Source organism: Oncorhynchus mykiss, chromosome 18, assembly GCF_013265735.2.
Source record: "Oncorhynchus mykiss isolate Arlee chromosome 18, USDA_OmykA_1.1, whole genome shotgun sequence".
Taxonomy (NCBI): Eukaryota; Metazoa; Chordata; class Actinopteri; order Salmoniformes; family Salmonidae; genus Oncorhynchus; species Oncorhynchus mykiss.
This window is the reverse complement of record NC_048582.1, coordinates 16,111,376-16,126,589: the sequence shown is the minus strand read 5'-3', so window position 1 is coordinate 16,126,589 and position 15,214 is coordinate 16,111,376. Positions and strand designations below refer to the sequence as shown.

At 40.0% G+C, this 15,214-nt stretch overlaps 1 protein-coding gene across 1 annotated transcript; it reads left to right on the top strand.

Moving 5' to 3' along the window:
- Positions 1–462: 462 nt before the first annotated feature.
- On the top strand, positions 463–8,489 carry LOC110495663. The gene is made up of 10 exons (XM_021571012.2): positions 463–868; positions 2,158–2,448; positions 6,249–6,512; positions 6,878–6,976; positions 7,069–7,089; positions 7,193–7,213; positions 7,628–7,660; positions 7,744–7,779; positions 8,174–8,227; positions 8,343–8,489. Exons 1-9 carry the CDS (start codon positions 811–813, stop codon positions 8,221–8,223), a joined length of 873 nt encoding a protein of 290 aa, XP_021426687.2. The 5' UTR covers positions 463–810; the 3' UTR covers positions 8,224–8,227; positions 8,343–8,489.
- Positions 8,490–15,214: the final 6,725 nt, after the last annotated feature.

The window sequence follows — 15,214 nt, the reverse complement described above, 5'->3', positions numbered from 1 at the left end:
GTAGAAATGTCCTGTTTTTGGTCATTAAATGTAATGAGACTGGATAATCTCTGTCGTTTCTCCTGATGGAACTTTTATGTTCACTAATTCTCTGTTTGAGAGAACGAGAGGTTTTACCTACATAACACAGCCCACATGGACATTTTATCATGTAGATAACATGGCTGGAGGAGCACGTTATAATGTCATTTATTTGGAACCGTTTTCCTGTGTGTGGGTAGCAGAAATATTCACACTTCATAATATTGCTGCAAAGCAAATGCACTTGAATCTATCTGCCAAACTTTTGTTAATTTGAGGTGTTTGATATTTTGAATGTTTCAGTGAAGGACTTGAGTTCTATATTGTATTTTATTATTATGACCTCTGAAAGTGATAAGGTCGAATTTTTTTCTAACCTGATTGTTGAAAGAAATATACAATGCCATGCCATTGCCATCCCGTAGGAGGCGCCAAATAGTAATACACTACTAGGAAGAGACTATTCGAGAGAAGGGTGGATATTCTCTCTAGGGGCTACATTGTAACAATTAAATGTACATAGCCCGGAATCTAGGTTACATTTTAACAATCTAAATTGTAACTATTTAAAATATATATAGTTGAAAATTGTAGTCATTAGCCAACAAATGCTTAGCCACACGACAGCGTAATTTAATTATCAAGAAGTTCTCTAGTAGGAAGTTGACTTTCAACTCATAGCCTACGAAAAGGGGGCTTTCTCAGAAAGGGAAACACGTAATATAACCCAGGCTACTTCAATAGCAGTGTTAACAGATCGGACGAATTGTCAACGAGATTTCAAAGAAAATGTCGATCTCACTTCTGACTGTCTTTCTTGCGGAAGCAATACTCTGCACAGTTTCAGGTAGGTTTTGTTGCGCATGGATTATCCATGGTTTTCGATAGTAGATATGGGTGGGAAGCCATTCGCAAATTGTAGTTTGTTAGTCATTTAGGCTGTTGTGTGCTTCTTAGAAATAAGGTCAAGAATAGCAAACCACAGCCAAAACAACGGATGTGCTACACAAGCCTAAAAAATGGAGACCGTCGGAGTGAACTGAAGCTTTTACAATGTGTAGTAGTTTACCTACCACCAGCATAATCGCATGAAAGTCGTAATACATACTCGTTTTTAGGCCTATCGATAAGAAAAACGACCGCACCTTTTACTGTATTCTACATCCACTGGACACATACGTCATTTCAACGTCTATTCCACGTTGGTTCTGTCGAAACAACTTTGATTCAACCAGTGTACCCAGTGGGACAGATAGACTTAGTGTGAGCTGGTTACATAGAGGCCTAACCAAAGTACTCAAGTTAAAATACTTTAAAGTACTACTTAATTAGTTTTTTGGGGGGTATCTGTACTTTACTTTACTATTTATACTTTTGACAACTTTTACTTTTACTTCAGTACATTCTTAAAGAAAATATTGTACATTTTCCATGACACCCAAAAGTACTCATTACATTTAGAATGCTTAGCAGGACGGGAAAATGGTCCAATTCACACACTTCTCAAGAGAACATCCCTGGTTATCCCTACTGCCTCTGATCTGGCGGACTCACTAAACACAAATGCTTCATTTGTAAGTGATGTCTGAGTGTTGGAGTGTGCCCCTGGCTATCCATGCATCTAAAAAAAAAAAAAAAAAAGGCCGTCTGGTTTGCTTAATATAAGGAATTTGAAATCATTTTTACTTTTGATACTTAAGTATATTTCAAACCAATTACATTTACTCAAATAGTGTTTTACTGGGTGACTTTCACTTTTGCTTGTCATTTTCTGTTAATGTGTCTTTACTTTAACTCAAGTATGACACATACAGATATCTCTAGCTTAAACAGACATATTTTGATTAATTTCTATTATGTTACTTAGATTGATGCACCGGTGTGTCAATAGACTCTAGGGGTTTATTCATGAGGTATAACTTCTTTCTCATTTATAAATATATGGCAGAAAACAGAACAATATGGTTGGAATATGTTCATGCAATGGGATGAGAAGGCCACAATAATCTGCAGGCCTTGTGTATACATGTGTAGATCGATATAGGCTATCAGACTCCTAACCTGGATAGGCTACATCTCCTTGGTTCATCTCCTTGGTATTCTGTCACAAGTATGACATATTGTCTGGTTTTCCAGGTGAACAGCTCTACAGAAAAGTGGGAGGTGAGCTCGTGTTGACGCCTGACAAGTCCACAGTGCCTGACTCCATCACAGGCATCCTATGGAAGCATGGGAAGAACAAGGTGGCAGAGTGGGACAAGGATTTTGGTGGTCTGGACATCTATGCTGCCTTCAAAGAGCGTACAATCCTGGACAATACTACTGGAGAGCTGAGAATCAGTGGATTGAAGAAAACAGACAGTGGAGTTTATTCTGTGGAATTCAACAGCAAACTGCTTCACAAGACATATACATTATCTGTTATCAGTAAGTATTTCTGTATGTGGACTTGTTTTCCTACCTTGAGTAGAAGTCGACCGATTATTATTTTTCAACACCGATACTGATTATTGGAGGACCAAAAAAAGCTGATACCCATTAATCGGCCGATTTAAAAAAAAAAATATATATATATGTAATAATGACAATTACAACAATACTGAATGAACATCGAACACTTTTATTTTAACTTAATATAATACATAAATAAAAATCTATTTAATCTAAAATAAATAATGAAACATGTTAAATTTGGTTTAAATAATGCAAAAACAGTGTTGGAGAAGAAAGTAAAAGTGCAATATGTGCCATGTAAAAAACATAACGTTTAAGTTCCTTGCTCAGAACATGAGAACATATGAAAGTTGATGGTTCAAAATTCCCAGTTATTCAATATTCCCAGTTAAGAAGTTTTAGGTTGTTGTTATTATAGGACTATTTCTCTCTATACCATTTGTAGTTCATATACCTTTGACTATTGGATGTTCTTATAGGCACTATAGTATTGCCAGCCTAGTCTCAGGAGTTGATAGGCTTGAAGTCATAAACAGCGCTGTGGATCAAGCATTGCTAAGAGCTGCTTGCAAAACGCAGTAAAGTGCTGTTTGAATGAATGCTTACGAGCCTGCTGCTGCCTACCACCGCTCAGACTGCTCTATCAAATATCAAATCATAGACTTAATTATAATATAATAAACTCAGAAATACGAGCCTTTGGTCATTAATATGGTCAAATCCAAAAACGTTTATTATTTCAGTGAAATATGGAACCGTTCCATATTTTATCGAACAGGTGGCAACCCTAAGTCTAAATATTGCTGTTACATTGCACAACCTTCAATGTTATGTCATAATTATGTACAATTCTGGCAAATTAGTTCACAGTTTGCAACGAACCAGGCGGCCCAAACTGCTGCATATACCCTGACTCTGCTTGCACTGAACGCAAGAGAAGTGACACAATTTCCATAGTTAATATTGCCTGCTAACATGAATTTCTGTTAACTAAATATGCAGGTTTAAAAAATATACATCTGTATTGATTTTAAGAAAGACATTGATGTTTATGATTAGGTAAATTTGGTGACGTTGAAGTAGGCTGTGATTCGATGATGAATTAACAGGCACCGCATTGATTATATGTAACGCAGGACAAGCTAGTTAACCTAGTAATATCATCAACCATATGTACAGTGCCTTGCGAAAGTATTCGGCCCCCTTGAACTTTGCGACCTTTTGCCACATTTCAGACTTCAAACATAAAGATATAAAACTGTATTTTTTTGTGAAGAATCAACAACAAGTGGGACACAATCATGAAGTGGAACGACATTTATTGGATATTTCAAACTTTTTTAACAAATCAAAAACTGAAAAATTGGGCGTGCAAAATTATTCAGCCCCCTTAAGTTAATACTTTGTAGCGCCACCTTTAGCTGCGATTACAGCTGTAAGTCGCTTGGGGTATGTCTCTATCAGTTTTGCACATCGAGAGACTGACATTTTTTCCCATTCCTCCTTGCAAAACAGCTCGAGCTCAGTGAGGTTGGATGGAGAGCATTTCTGAACAGCAGTTTTCAGTTCTTTCCACAGATTCTCGATTGGATTCAGGTCTGGACTTTGACTTGGCCATTCTAACACCTGGATATGTTTATTTTTGAACCATTCCATTGTAGATTTTGCTTTATGTTTTGGATCATTGTCTTGTTGGAAGACAAATCTCCGTCCCAGTCTCAGGTCTTTTGCAGACTCCATCAGGTTTTCTTCCAGAATGGTCCTGTATTTGGCTCCATCCATCTTCCCATCAATTTTAACCATCTTCCCTGTCCCTGCTGAAGAAAAGCAGGCCCAAACCATGATGCTGCCACCACCATGTTTGACAGTGGGGATGGTGTGTTCAGGGTGATGAGCTGTGTTGCTTTTACGCCAAACATAACGTTTTGCATTGTGGCCAAAAAGTTCAATTTTGGTTTCATCTGACCAGAGCACCTTCTTCCACATGTTTGGTGTGTCTCCCAGGTGGTTTGTGGCAAACTTTAAATGACACTTTTTATGGATATCTTTAAGAAATGGCTTTCTTGCCACTCTTCCATAAAGGCCAAATTTGTGCAATATACGACTGATTGTTGTCCTATGGACAGAGTCTCCCACCTCAGCTGTAGATCTCTGCAGTTCATCCAGAGTGATCATGGGCCTCTTGGCTGCATCTCTGATCAGTCTTCTCCTTGTATGAGCTGAAAGTTTAGAGGGACAGCCAGGTCTTGGTAGATTTGCAGTGGTCTGATACTCCTTCCATTTCAATATTATCGCTTGCACAGTGCTCCTTGGGATGTTTAAAGCTTGGGAAATCTTTTTGTATCCAAATCCGGCTTTAAACTTCTTCACAACAGTATCTCGGACCTGCCTGGTGTGTTCCTTGTTCTTCATGATGCTCTCTGCGCTTTTAACGGACCTCTGAGACTATCACAGTGCAGGTGCATTTATACGGAGACTTGATTACACACAGGTGGATTGTATTTATCATCATTAGTCATTTAGGTCAACATTGGATCATTCAGAGATCCTCACTGAACTTCTGGAGAGAGTTTGCTGCACTGAAAGTAAAGGGGCTGAATAATTTTGCACGCCCAATTTTTCAGTTTTTGATTTGTTAAAAAAGTTTGAAATATCCAATAAATGTCGTTCCACTTCATGATTGTGTCCCACTTGTTGTTGATTCTTCACAAAAAAATACAGTTTTATATCTTTATGTTTAAAGCCTGAAATGTGGCAAAAGGTCGCAAAGTTCAAGGGGGCCGAATACTTTCGCAAGGCACTGTAGTTAACTAGTGATTATGTGAAGATTGATTGTTTTTTATAAGATAAGTTTAATGCTAGCTAACAACTTACCTTGGCTCCTTGCAGCCACAAGGTCCGTTTGATGCTGCACTCGCCTAACAGGTGGTCAGCCTCCCACGCAGTCTCCTCGTGGATTGCAATGTAATCGGCGTCTAAAAAGGCTGGTTACCGATTGTTATGAAAACTTGAAATCGGCCCTAATTAATCGGCCGACCTCTAATCTTGACCAGAATGTCCTGACTAGATAGGAGAACAAGAAATATTCTGGAAAGTCAGGACATTTAGCATGTCCTGAAAAGTAAAAATGCTATTTTAGGTTTAAGGGTTAGGTTTAGGGTTTAGGGTTTGGGGTTACGGTTAAAGATGCACTCTCAAACTTTTGTATAATTTCAGCCAGTAGTTTTGAATGTGGTGCTAGCGTGCCAAAAGTCCTCCCCTTTTTTTGGTACTACGTCATCCATTTCGTATGATATGTTACATCTTGCCATTTTTATTTGTTTATTATTATAATAAATGTTTTTGTATTTTGTATGATACTGTATGTTACGAATCCAGTTTGTACTATATGTTCTGAATTTGAGTGTGCTTAAGATCCTGGAGTGCATCTTTAAGGTTAGGGGTAGGGTTATGATTAGGGTTAGGAGTTAGTTTGGGTTAAGATTAGGGCTAGGGTTATGATTAGGGTTAGGAGTTAGTTCGGGTTAAGATTAGGGCTAGGGTTATGATTAGGGTTAGGAGTTAGTTCAGTTTTCGGGCTAAGGTTAAGGGTGTGAGGAAATGAAAGGGTTTTGAATGGAAATGAATTTTTACTCCCCAAAAAGTCCTGACAAGTAATGAAAACATGGCGGTGTGTCTGTTTGCATGTGTGTCTGGCGTGCACAAAACAGTGAGTACAAGCACCCCCCCCCAAAATTTTTTTTTTGTTCTATCTTGATCTTCTCTATTTTCAGAGGCAGTCCCCAAACCCACCATCACTTATTCCTGCAACACCAACAAAATCTCCTGCATTCTGACCTGTGAGGGCGACACCACTGATGCTGAACCAGTCACCTACAGCTGGAAAGAGGGAGAGGGGGCATGGGAGGTCTTAGACAAACAGATTAATATCAATAAGAGCGACGCTGGCAAATCAACCAACAGTTACACGTACTTCTGCAAGATGAAGAACTCTGCTGGGGAAGGTGAAGTCAGCGAGCCAGTGGTGTTAGGCTCAGGTGAGAGGACTCTCGTAAGAGTGAACACTAAAATCAGCTGCACCTGTCAATTCAAGGACCCTGTGAGCGAGGCCAGTGAAGTCTTTGATAAAGACCCATTTGGCCCAGGTGACAGGACACTCATAGTTGTTATTACACTGCCCAGTATGTTGTTAAAGCCTAAGATTACTATATGTATGAATCGGGGATTGGTGATAGGTGAGGTACTCAATATTAAGAAGGTGTTCCTAATGTTTGGTATGGTCAGTGTAGCTGAGGGATTTGGGAAGATAGTACAAAAGCATCTAGAAAAAAGCATCTGGACTGGAAAGTTGTGTCATATTTTATTAAATGTTAACATTAAATGTAAACCTTCCTCACTGCAGATGGCTGGTTGACCAAGGCCAGGTTACTTGGTATTTCTGTCTTTGTTATTGCTGTTGCTGGAGTTCTATCGTTCATTTTTGGTCATAGAGCTATAACAGGTAAGGACAAATTATATTTATTGCAAATTTTACTTACACATGTATGAGGTGGATTGTCAAAGTTAATGTATTCTTATTTTTCTATACCACAGGAGTTTGGATCTATGAGAAAGGTAGGATGATTGTCTGTCTGTCTGTGTCTGTCTGTCTGTCTGTAATCTTGGGTAATAGTTGTGATTTGATGAAACTAATCCCTTTTTCCTTTTTTTCTTTCAGAATCAATGCCTTGGAAAGGAGGTAGGAAACATGCATTACGTTTCATTTGTAGTAATGTTCAATTAACTTCCATTCATTGTTTTGTAGTAATGTTCATTTAAATTCCATTAATTGTTTTGTAGTAATGTTCATTTAAATTCCATTAATTGTTTTGTAGTAATGTTCATTTAAGTTCCATTAATTGTTTTGTAGTAATGTTCATTTAAGTTCCATTCATTGTTTTGTAGTAATGTTCATTTAAGTTCCATTAATTGTTTTGTAGTAATGTTCATTTAAATTCCATTAATTGTTTTCGCTGCCATCACAATTCCTCACGATCATGTCCCTTTGCTCCGGTGGAAGGGAGATGAACATGTTACATGTTTATTACTTGCATTAGTCACTGTTGAGATTACTGACCTAATTGAATATTTCTTCTCTGTTTTCCATTACTAGAATTCTGGAAAAACCAGAGAGAAGTGGGACCTAGTAAGTGTTTCCTTTACTTGACCACAACAAACAGGATCTGTGTATGATTAAGCTAAACTCTTCTCTCTTCTCTCTCTCTTCAGCCACTGACACATCAAATGGAGTTTCTGCATCCACAGGCAAGTCATAGAGCTACTTCTAGACTGCATGATGCAGATATAGTACCAGAAGTATCATTAGATGTCTCTCAGGTGTCTCCTACTCTGCTGTTAACACAACCGCAGCTGAAGAGGGGCAGGGGAAGGAAGGTATGATGCCCAGCATCTTCCACTTCTATGTTTGATCTGAAGGGACCAAATAGGAGTTAGGAATATAACTTTAACCTCCTGGGCCACCCAAATGAAAAATGTATGCATGCATGACTGTACAGTAAGTCACTTTGGATAAATGAGTTTGCTTAATGGCATAAACAGTATTATATTTAGATGTTAGCAATATGGTGGTAGCTCTATCTAGCGATGGCAATGGGACTTTGAGCGCTCCAACTATCCTGTTTTGTTTGTTATTTTGCAGAGGAAGCCTTGGCGAGGGAAAATGATCATAAAGATGATTCGATATTGTAGGACGGTAAGTTTAACTGTAAAATAATATATACTGCATCCACCTCATTCTCTTAATTGTGAACCAATTTAGGCTAACTCTACCAGTGTGTTGAACTCTTGTTCTTACTGATGTGTTTCAGCTGTGGCCAGAGGATCACTGTGGATCAAGAGAAACAAACATCTAGACAACGAGCACTGGATGACAAAGGGAACGCTCTCCGACTTTATTGTACCCATTTAAAAAAATGTTACATCCCGATCTGAGAAATAGAGGTCAATTTGAGTTACAGATGTAGGATCTTAATTTGAGCTAAGCTGAGTTTGTTACTGCAGGAAAATAGTCCTGCAGAAAGGAACTTTTAATTATATGGATTATAATACATTTTGTATTTATAATACATTTTGTAGGGGTTAATATTTATTTTATTTTATTTAACTAGGCAAGTCAGTTAAGAACAAATTCTTATTTGACAGATTTGTACCTTGTCAGCTCAGGGATTTGAACTTGCAACCTTCCGGTTACTAGTCCAACGCTCTAACCACAACATATATATGTTTTTTTTGTACAGGAAAATCAAGTCAGAAGTTTCAAAGTGGAAATTACGAATTTCAGAAGCCCTTTTAAGCCTTGAGTACACTACAAGTTTTACATGCTTAGGGCCTCCCGATTTGCGCAGTGGTCTAAGGCACTGCATTGCAGTTGCTAGCTGTGCCACTAGAGATACTGGTTTGAGTCCAGGCCCTGTCTCAGCCGGCCGAGACCGGGAGACCCATGGGGCGGTGCACAATTGGCCCAGCGTCGTCTAGGTTAGGGGAGGGTTTGGCCGGCAGGGATGTCCTTGTCCCATCGCTCTCTAGCGACTCCTGTGGCGGGCGGGGCCAGTGCATGCTGACACGGTCGCCAGGTGTACGGTGTTTCCTCCGACACATTGGTGTGGCTGGCTTCCGGGTTAAGCGGGCATTGTGTCAAGAAGCAGTGCGGGTTGGTTGGGTCGTGTTTCGGAGGACGCATGGCTCTCGACCTTCGCCTCTCCCAAGTCCGTACGGGAGTTGCAGCGAGGAGACAAGACTGTAATTACCAATTGTATATCACGAAATTGGGGAGAAAAATGGGTAAAAAAAAAATATATATATATATATATATATAAAAAGTGTACATGCTTTGCAGGAAAGAACAATTTGCAAAGTAAATTGCTAAACCCTTACAAATTCTCAGGATCATAGACAAACCTATGACACCAATGACTACTACACTGAGTATGTTTACATGCACACAAATTATTCAATATTAGCTAATTAGGGTTAATACTCAGAGTTTGGCTTCAGTCATGTCAACACCTTACTCTGATTTTCTGAAGGTCAAAAGCCAAGTAAGCATATGCCGCAATCTTTCTAATTATAATGGTATGTAAACATCCTAATCTCACTTCCAGTGGTGTATTAATGGCATGTAAACATCCTAATCTCACTTCCAGTGGTGTATTAATGGCATTTAAACACCTTAATCTCACTTCCAGTGGTGTATTAATGGCATGTAAACATCCTAATCTCACTTCCAGTGGTGTATTAATGGCATGTAAACATCCTAATCTCACTTCCAGTGGTGTATTAATGGCATGTAAACATCCTAATCTCACTTCCAGTGGTGTATTAATGGCATTTAAACACCTTAATCTCACTTCCAGTGGTGTATTAATGGCATGTAAACATCCTAATCTCACTTCCAGTGGTGTATTAATGGCATTTAAACACCTTAATCTCACTTCCAGTGGTGTATTAATGGCATGTAAACATCCTAATCTCACTTCCAGTGGTGTATTAATGGCATGTAAACATCCTAATCTCACTTCCAGTGGTGTATTTGATCTGCACATGTGCTATCACGAGCAGCGTGAACCTCCTTTTCTGGCACAGGTGAAGTGAGTTTGGGAAATCTGAAAGTATGTATAGTTTTCACATGCAAACATTATATAGTATGTCCAAACTCTGAATCAGATAGGCTTCCCAAAATGATATGATCGATGTGATAGAACGTTTATGTTGATTGGTGATTTTCAGGTTGCCTGAATATGACCTGTCCACCGGATTGTAGAGGAAATCGTTCTTCTCGCAAAGCATGTAAACGTTTTAATCAAACTATAATATTAATCAGTGTATTAACACGAATCATATTATTGAATGCATATAAACATACCTGTTGTTACATGAAATACGGTAGTTTGCAAAAATACTTCATTTAAAGTTTGTGCTTATGTAGACATATGCAGTTGGTAAAGTGCAATTGCTCAAACTAAAGCCATGTGCCTTTAAAGCCTTCTCACACTTCTACTCTGCCAGTGTGTATCTCTGTGTATATCTCTGTTCTTTCTTAACCCATGTGAGAACAAGTTTACTGCAGTACTAGCAAACGTTACAATGACAATCTTAAACTGTGTGATGTGATTGCAAGATCACTGCCTTACCTCTCACACTCAATAATAGTAAAGGCAATTTTTACCCAGTGCTGTCTAATTGGAATGTAAATATCCTATCGTTTTACATGTTTATTTCCTGCATCTTAAACCAATGTTGATTTTGTGTTGAATGTATGTAACATTTCTATAGAGACCACGGCCTCAGTTTTGTACATGTTGTGAGAGTGAAGGCTGTCTTTTTAACAGAATTGTAAAACTGTCACACTTAGAATGTAGTAGTAATAAAGCAGTGGTTTTATTTTTAATGATTTGAATGTGCCTGACACCATAGACACCCTACACGCCTGTACTGTACCTGGCATTGCGTGGTATACCAAAGATACTGGCAACTAACTCAATATATCTCATCGGTGTCGTTTCTAATGTGAGCAAATTGAGCATATTGGACAGAACAAGCAAGGAGGTGGGCAGATCCAGGCACGAGCTAGCAAGATCCTATTGGCACGTGTTTGCAAGCATTTGCATATTTCCGTTAGGGTATTCCTTTTCTCTAAAGTGTGTTTGGGGCAATAACTCAATTCGCCCTTGCATTCCTAAAAAACAAAAACATTTGAAGCTTTGGCGAAGGGTCAAGTCTACAAAACGGTGTGAGTGGAGGTTCAAAATGGACGCTTCAGATTTATACATCCGGTGAGAAATCTGGCTCTTTCTATCTGTTGTGACAGTTGAATAAAGAAGTCTCTATTGCACCCCTTAGTCAACTCACACGATCACTGCGTCATAAAATGAGGAAGGGTGTGGCTTAGTTGTTACTATCTGATCACGGTAGAAACGACGGAACATTACAACCACATAGTCCCTTTCACCGCTACCCCTAACCTTAACCATTACCCAAACCTTAACCCTAACTAAATCGAGTACCAAAAATGTACGTAGTTACACATTAGTTCGGACAAAATCGTAACTTTAGTTCTTTCTAGCATTGCCATCTACAGTAGTAACTACAGAGTTGTTTTTCGCTGCACTCAGTTACTCACAGATGCCCCCTTCTGGATGTGCAGCCAAAAGCACTATGGACACCGTTGTGGCCAGTTTGGGCTGTTAGATTATGTCTAGTTGTTTGTGTGTGTACCCACAATGCCTGCATGTGAGTTTGGAGCCCCACCTGTTCAAGCCTCTACCCTTGAATGACACTCACCTTGAGGTTCCGTTTCCTGCCCTCGGCTATCGATGAATAAACTACAAATGTCTTGATCTTCTGAAACTTCGGTTTCACCACACCTCCTATTCAGTTTTAACCATTGTCAAGTGATTACCCATCTCATTTACCCTTCAAACTCAACGACAGTGTCCCAGAGTCCACTTGTTTATGACATCCTAGACTAAAGAACAAGGATTTTTTGAACTTTTCCTGTCTAGGTTGTTGAACAACCAACCTTCACAATTTGTGCAGGACTAGTGTCAGAGTCCTTATAGTGATCTTTTCAAACTGACATAATCTCGGTTAACGGAATGTTCATTTCGGAGTAGAATTCATTGTTAAATGGAACAGATCCCTCTCTCTTACTTGACTGTAGACAGCTCAGACTCAGTTATTCAACTGAATGGTTTTCCTTTGAAGGCCTAATAATACGTAATATGGACTTGTTAATAGATGAATAGATACCAGATGAGTTCTGGTCCAACAGACAGTATAGCCTACTATTGTACCACATGTTACACTGTAAGATCAAGCCCATGGACATGCTGTATGCTTCACAGCCTCACACATTGACCTAATGTTCTAAGGTAACTGACTTCAGGGTGAATATCTTTCATCTCTGTGACATTGTTTATGACCTGGTAGTAATGGTCTTTATTAATGTATAACTATGGCAGAGGGAGCGGCAGGTTGGCTACTTTTATGGTACGTAGTTCCACTGACCCTGTTACAATAAAGATAACCTCGTCCCCAGGCTGGAATTACTGGAGAGAGAGAGAGACAGAGAGAGAGAGAGAGAGACAGAGAGAGACAGAGAGACAGAGAGAGAGAGACAGACAGAGACAGAGAGAAACAGAGAGAGAGAGCGTGGGAGAGAGAGAGAGACAGAGAGGGGGGGGGGGAAACAGAGAAAGACAGAGAGAGAGAGAGAGGGGGGGGGAGAAACAGAGAGAGAGAAACGGAGAGACAGAGAGCAAGAGAGAGCCGGCTGGTGGATGAGACTACAATAAAGATAACTTGATGATAAGACTGAAAGAGCTTAAACAAGCACTGTGTGTGTGTGTGTGTGTGCTTGAAGCCCTGACAGTGCTGCCCACTCACAGAACCATGCGTGCCAAGTGTGTGAGTACATGCTGTCTGTGTGTGTGTCTGTATGTGTATGTGTGTGCGTGTGTGTGTAAAGCCCTGCCAAAGAGCACAAAGTGCTGCCCACTCACACAACCATGGCATCTGGTGGCTCTCTAGAGCAGTAATAATAAAGAGAGATATTCAGGAATGGGAGAGCCCAAACTGCACAGTTGTATGGTTAGTAATGCCAAGAAGCAGAGAGAGAGAGAGTGAGAAGGATGAGAAACAGAGACAGAAGTGTATTTCTTGTTTCTACCAGCAGGAGGCAGTGCTAAGCCAAGCTTTACCACTGCTGGCTGCACCCATCAGTAGCACAGTGACTGGGAGTAGCATGTCAAACACATCACAGAAATAAACATGTTTATTTACCCCATACAAAAAGCACGAATACATTAAATCTACACATTATTATTGCATACTGTAATGTTTTGTAATGGTCATAGGATTTCCTGGAATCAGTCTAGACTCTAGAGACATAAACAAGGATTATGGAAAGATTAGGTCCTGTAAGAAAGCAGGAAGTACACATGGGAGCCAACTGATCCATTTGTGTCACTCAGTGGGAGTTGATGTCTAATCCCTCTTCCCTTTCTCATTATAGGAATCAGTATGACAGCTATGAGCCATTGACCAACTCATCATTTTCGGCTGTTGACACCACAAAATCGACACTGGTGTTGACATCACAGTTCCACATGAATGACTGCCACGTCCACTCTGTCTCAAAATGTTTAACCAGGACACTGCATTTTAACTTGCTTATCCACTCAAACTGTTACTTCCTCAACAGTTTCTTCAAACTGTTTTGTATATATTTAATGTATATATTATCTAGATATTAACCTGTCTTAATGACATCTCTCATTTCCTTATTACCGTAGTGCCTCCATGGTAACAGCGTGACCAACCTTAGATTATTCCGCAGCCCACTAGTGAGCTGATCTAAAACCAGCATGGGAGAGACATACCTCCTATTATAACCCTTTGTAGAGAGAGTTTTTTTTATGTTATTCTCAGAATTCTACACCATTCACAGAATTCTGCATTCTACCTGCCCCTTCTAAGTGGAGCTAGATCAAAGAATGCAAGGAATTCTCTTTCCAAAACTGTCAGGTTCCCCCCACCTCCTCAACATGATATGTATGCTGTTAAAAGCTGGTGTTTTTATTCTGTGTATCCGTGGAGTTCACATCTGACCATGGTCACTGAGCGATGGACTGTACCTGCCATGGTGATATAGGGGGACCATGGTCACTGAGCGATGGGCTGTACCTGCCATGGTGATATAGGGGGACCATGGTCACTGAGCGATGGGCTGTACCTGCCATGGTGATATAGGGGGACCATGGTCACTGAGCGATGGGCTGTACCTGCCATGGTGATATAGGGGTACCATGGTCACTGAGCGATGGGCTGTACCTGCCATGGTGATATAGGGGGACCATGGTCACTGAGCGATGGGCTGTACCTGCCATGGTGATATAGGGGGACCATGGTCACTGAGCGATGGACTGTACCTGCCATGGTGATATAGGGGGACCATGGTCACTGAGCGATGGGCTGTACCTGCCATGGTGATATAGGGGGACCATGGTCACCGAGCGATGGGCTGTACCTGCCATGGTGATATAGGGGGACTATGGTTTGGGTGAATGGTATTGGAGCTTTAAATGTATTGGAGTTTGCTTTATGATGAGTGGTGAAATGATTATCCCAGACGGTGTGGAAATGTAATCCAGATACCGGTAAATTAATCATTGATATGCACATTTTTCATACCAAAAAATTAATTAAGCTTTCATTATGTGTGTGTGTGTGTGTGTGTGTGTGTGTGTGTGTGTGTGTGTGTGTGTGTGTGTGTGTGTGTGTGTGTGTGTGTGTGTGTGTGTGTGTGTGTGTGTGTGTGTGTGTGTGTGTGTGTGTGTGAGAGAGAGAGAGATAAGAGAAGGGTGAGGGAAATAAGGAAGAGAGAGGGAGATAGTTTAGAGATGATGAGACCATTTCCCACACATTTGGAGTGGCCCTAGCTATCACCTATAGCCACCTCTTACAGTAGTGTTTAATCTCTCATATAATGTACTGTATGTATCTAGATATCACTTAATAGTTAAATCAAATTGTATTGGTCACATGCCTCGTAAACAGGTGTAGACTAACAGTGAAATGCTTACTTACGGGCCCTTCCCTACAGTACAGAGAGGAAGAAAATATAGCTAATAGAAAAATAATAACACAAGGAATAAATACACAATGAGTAACAATAACATGG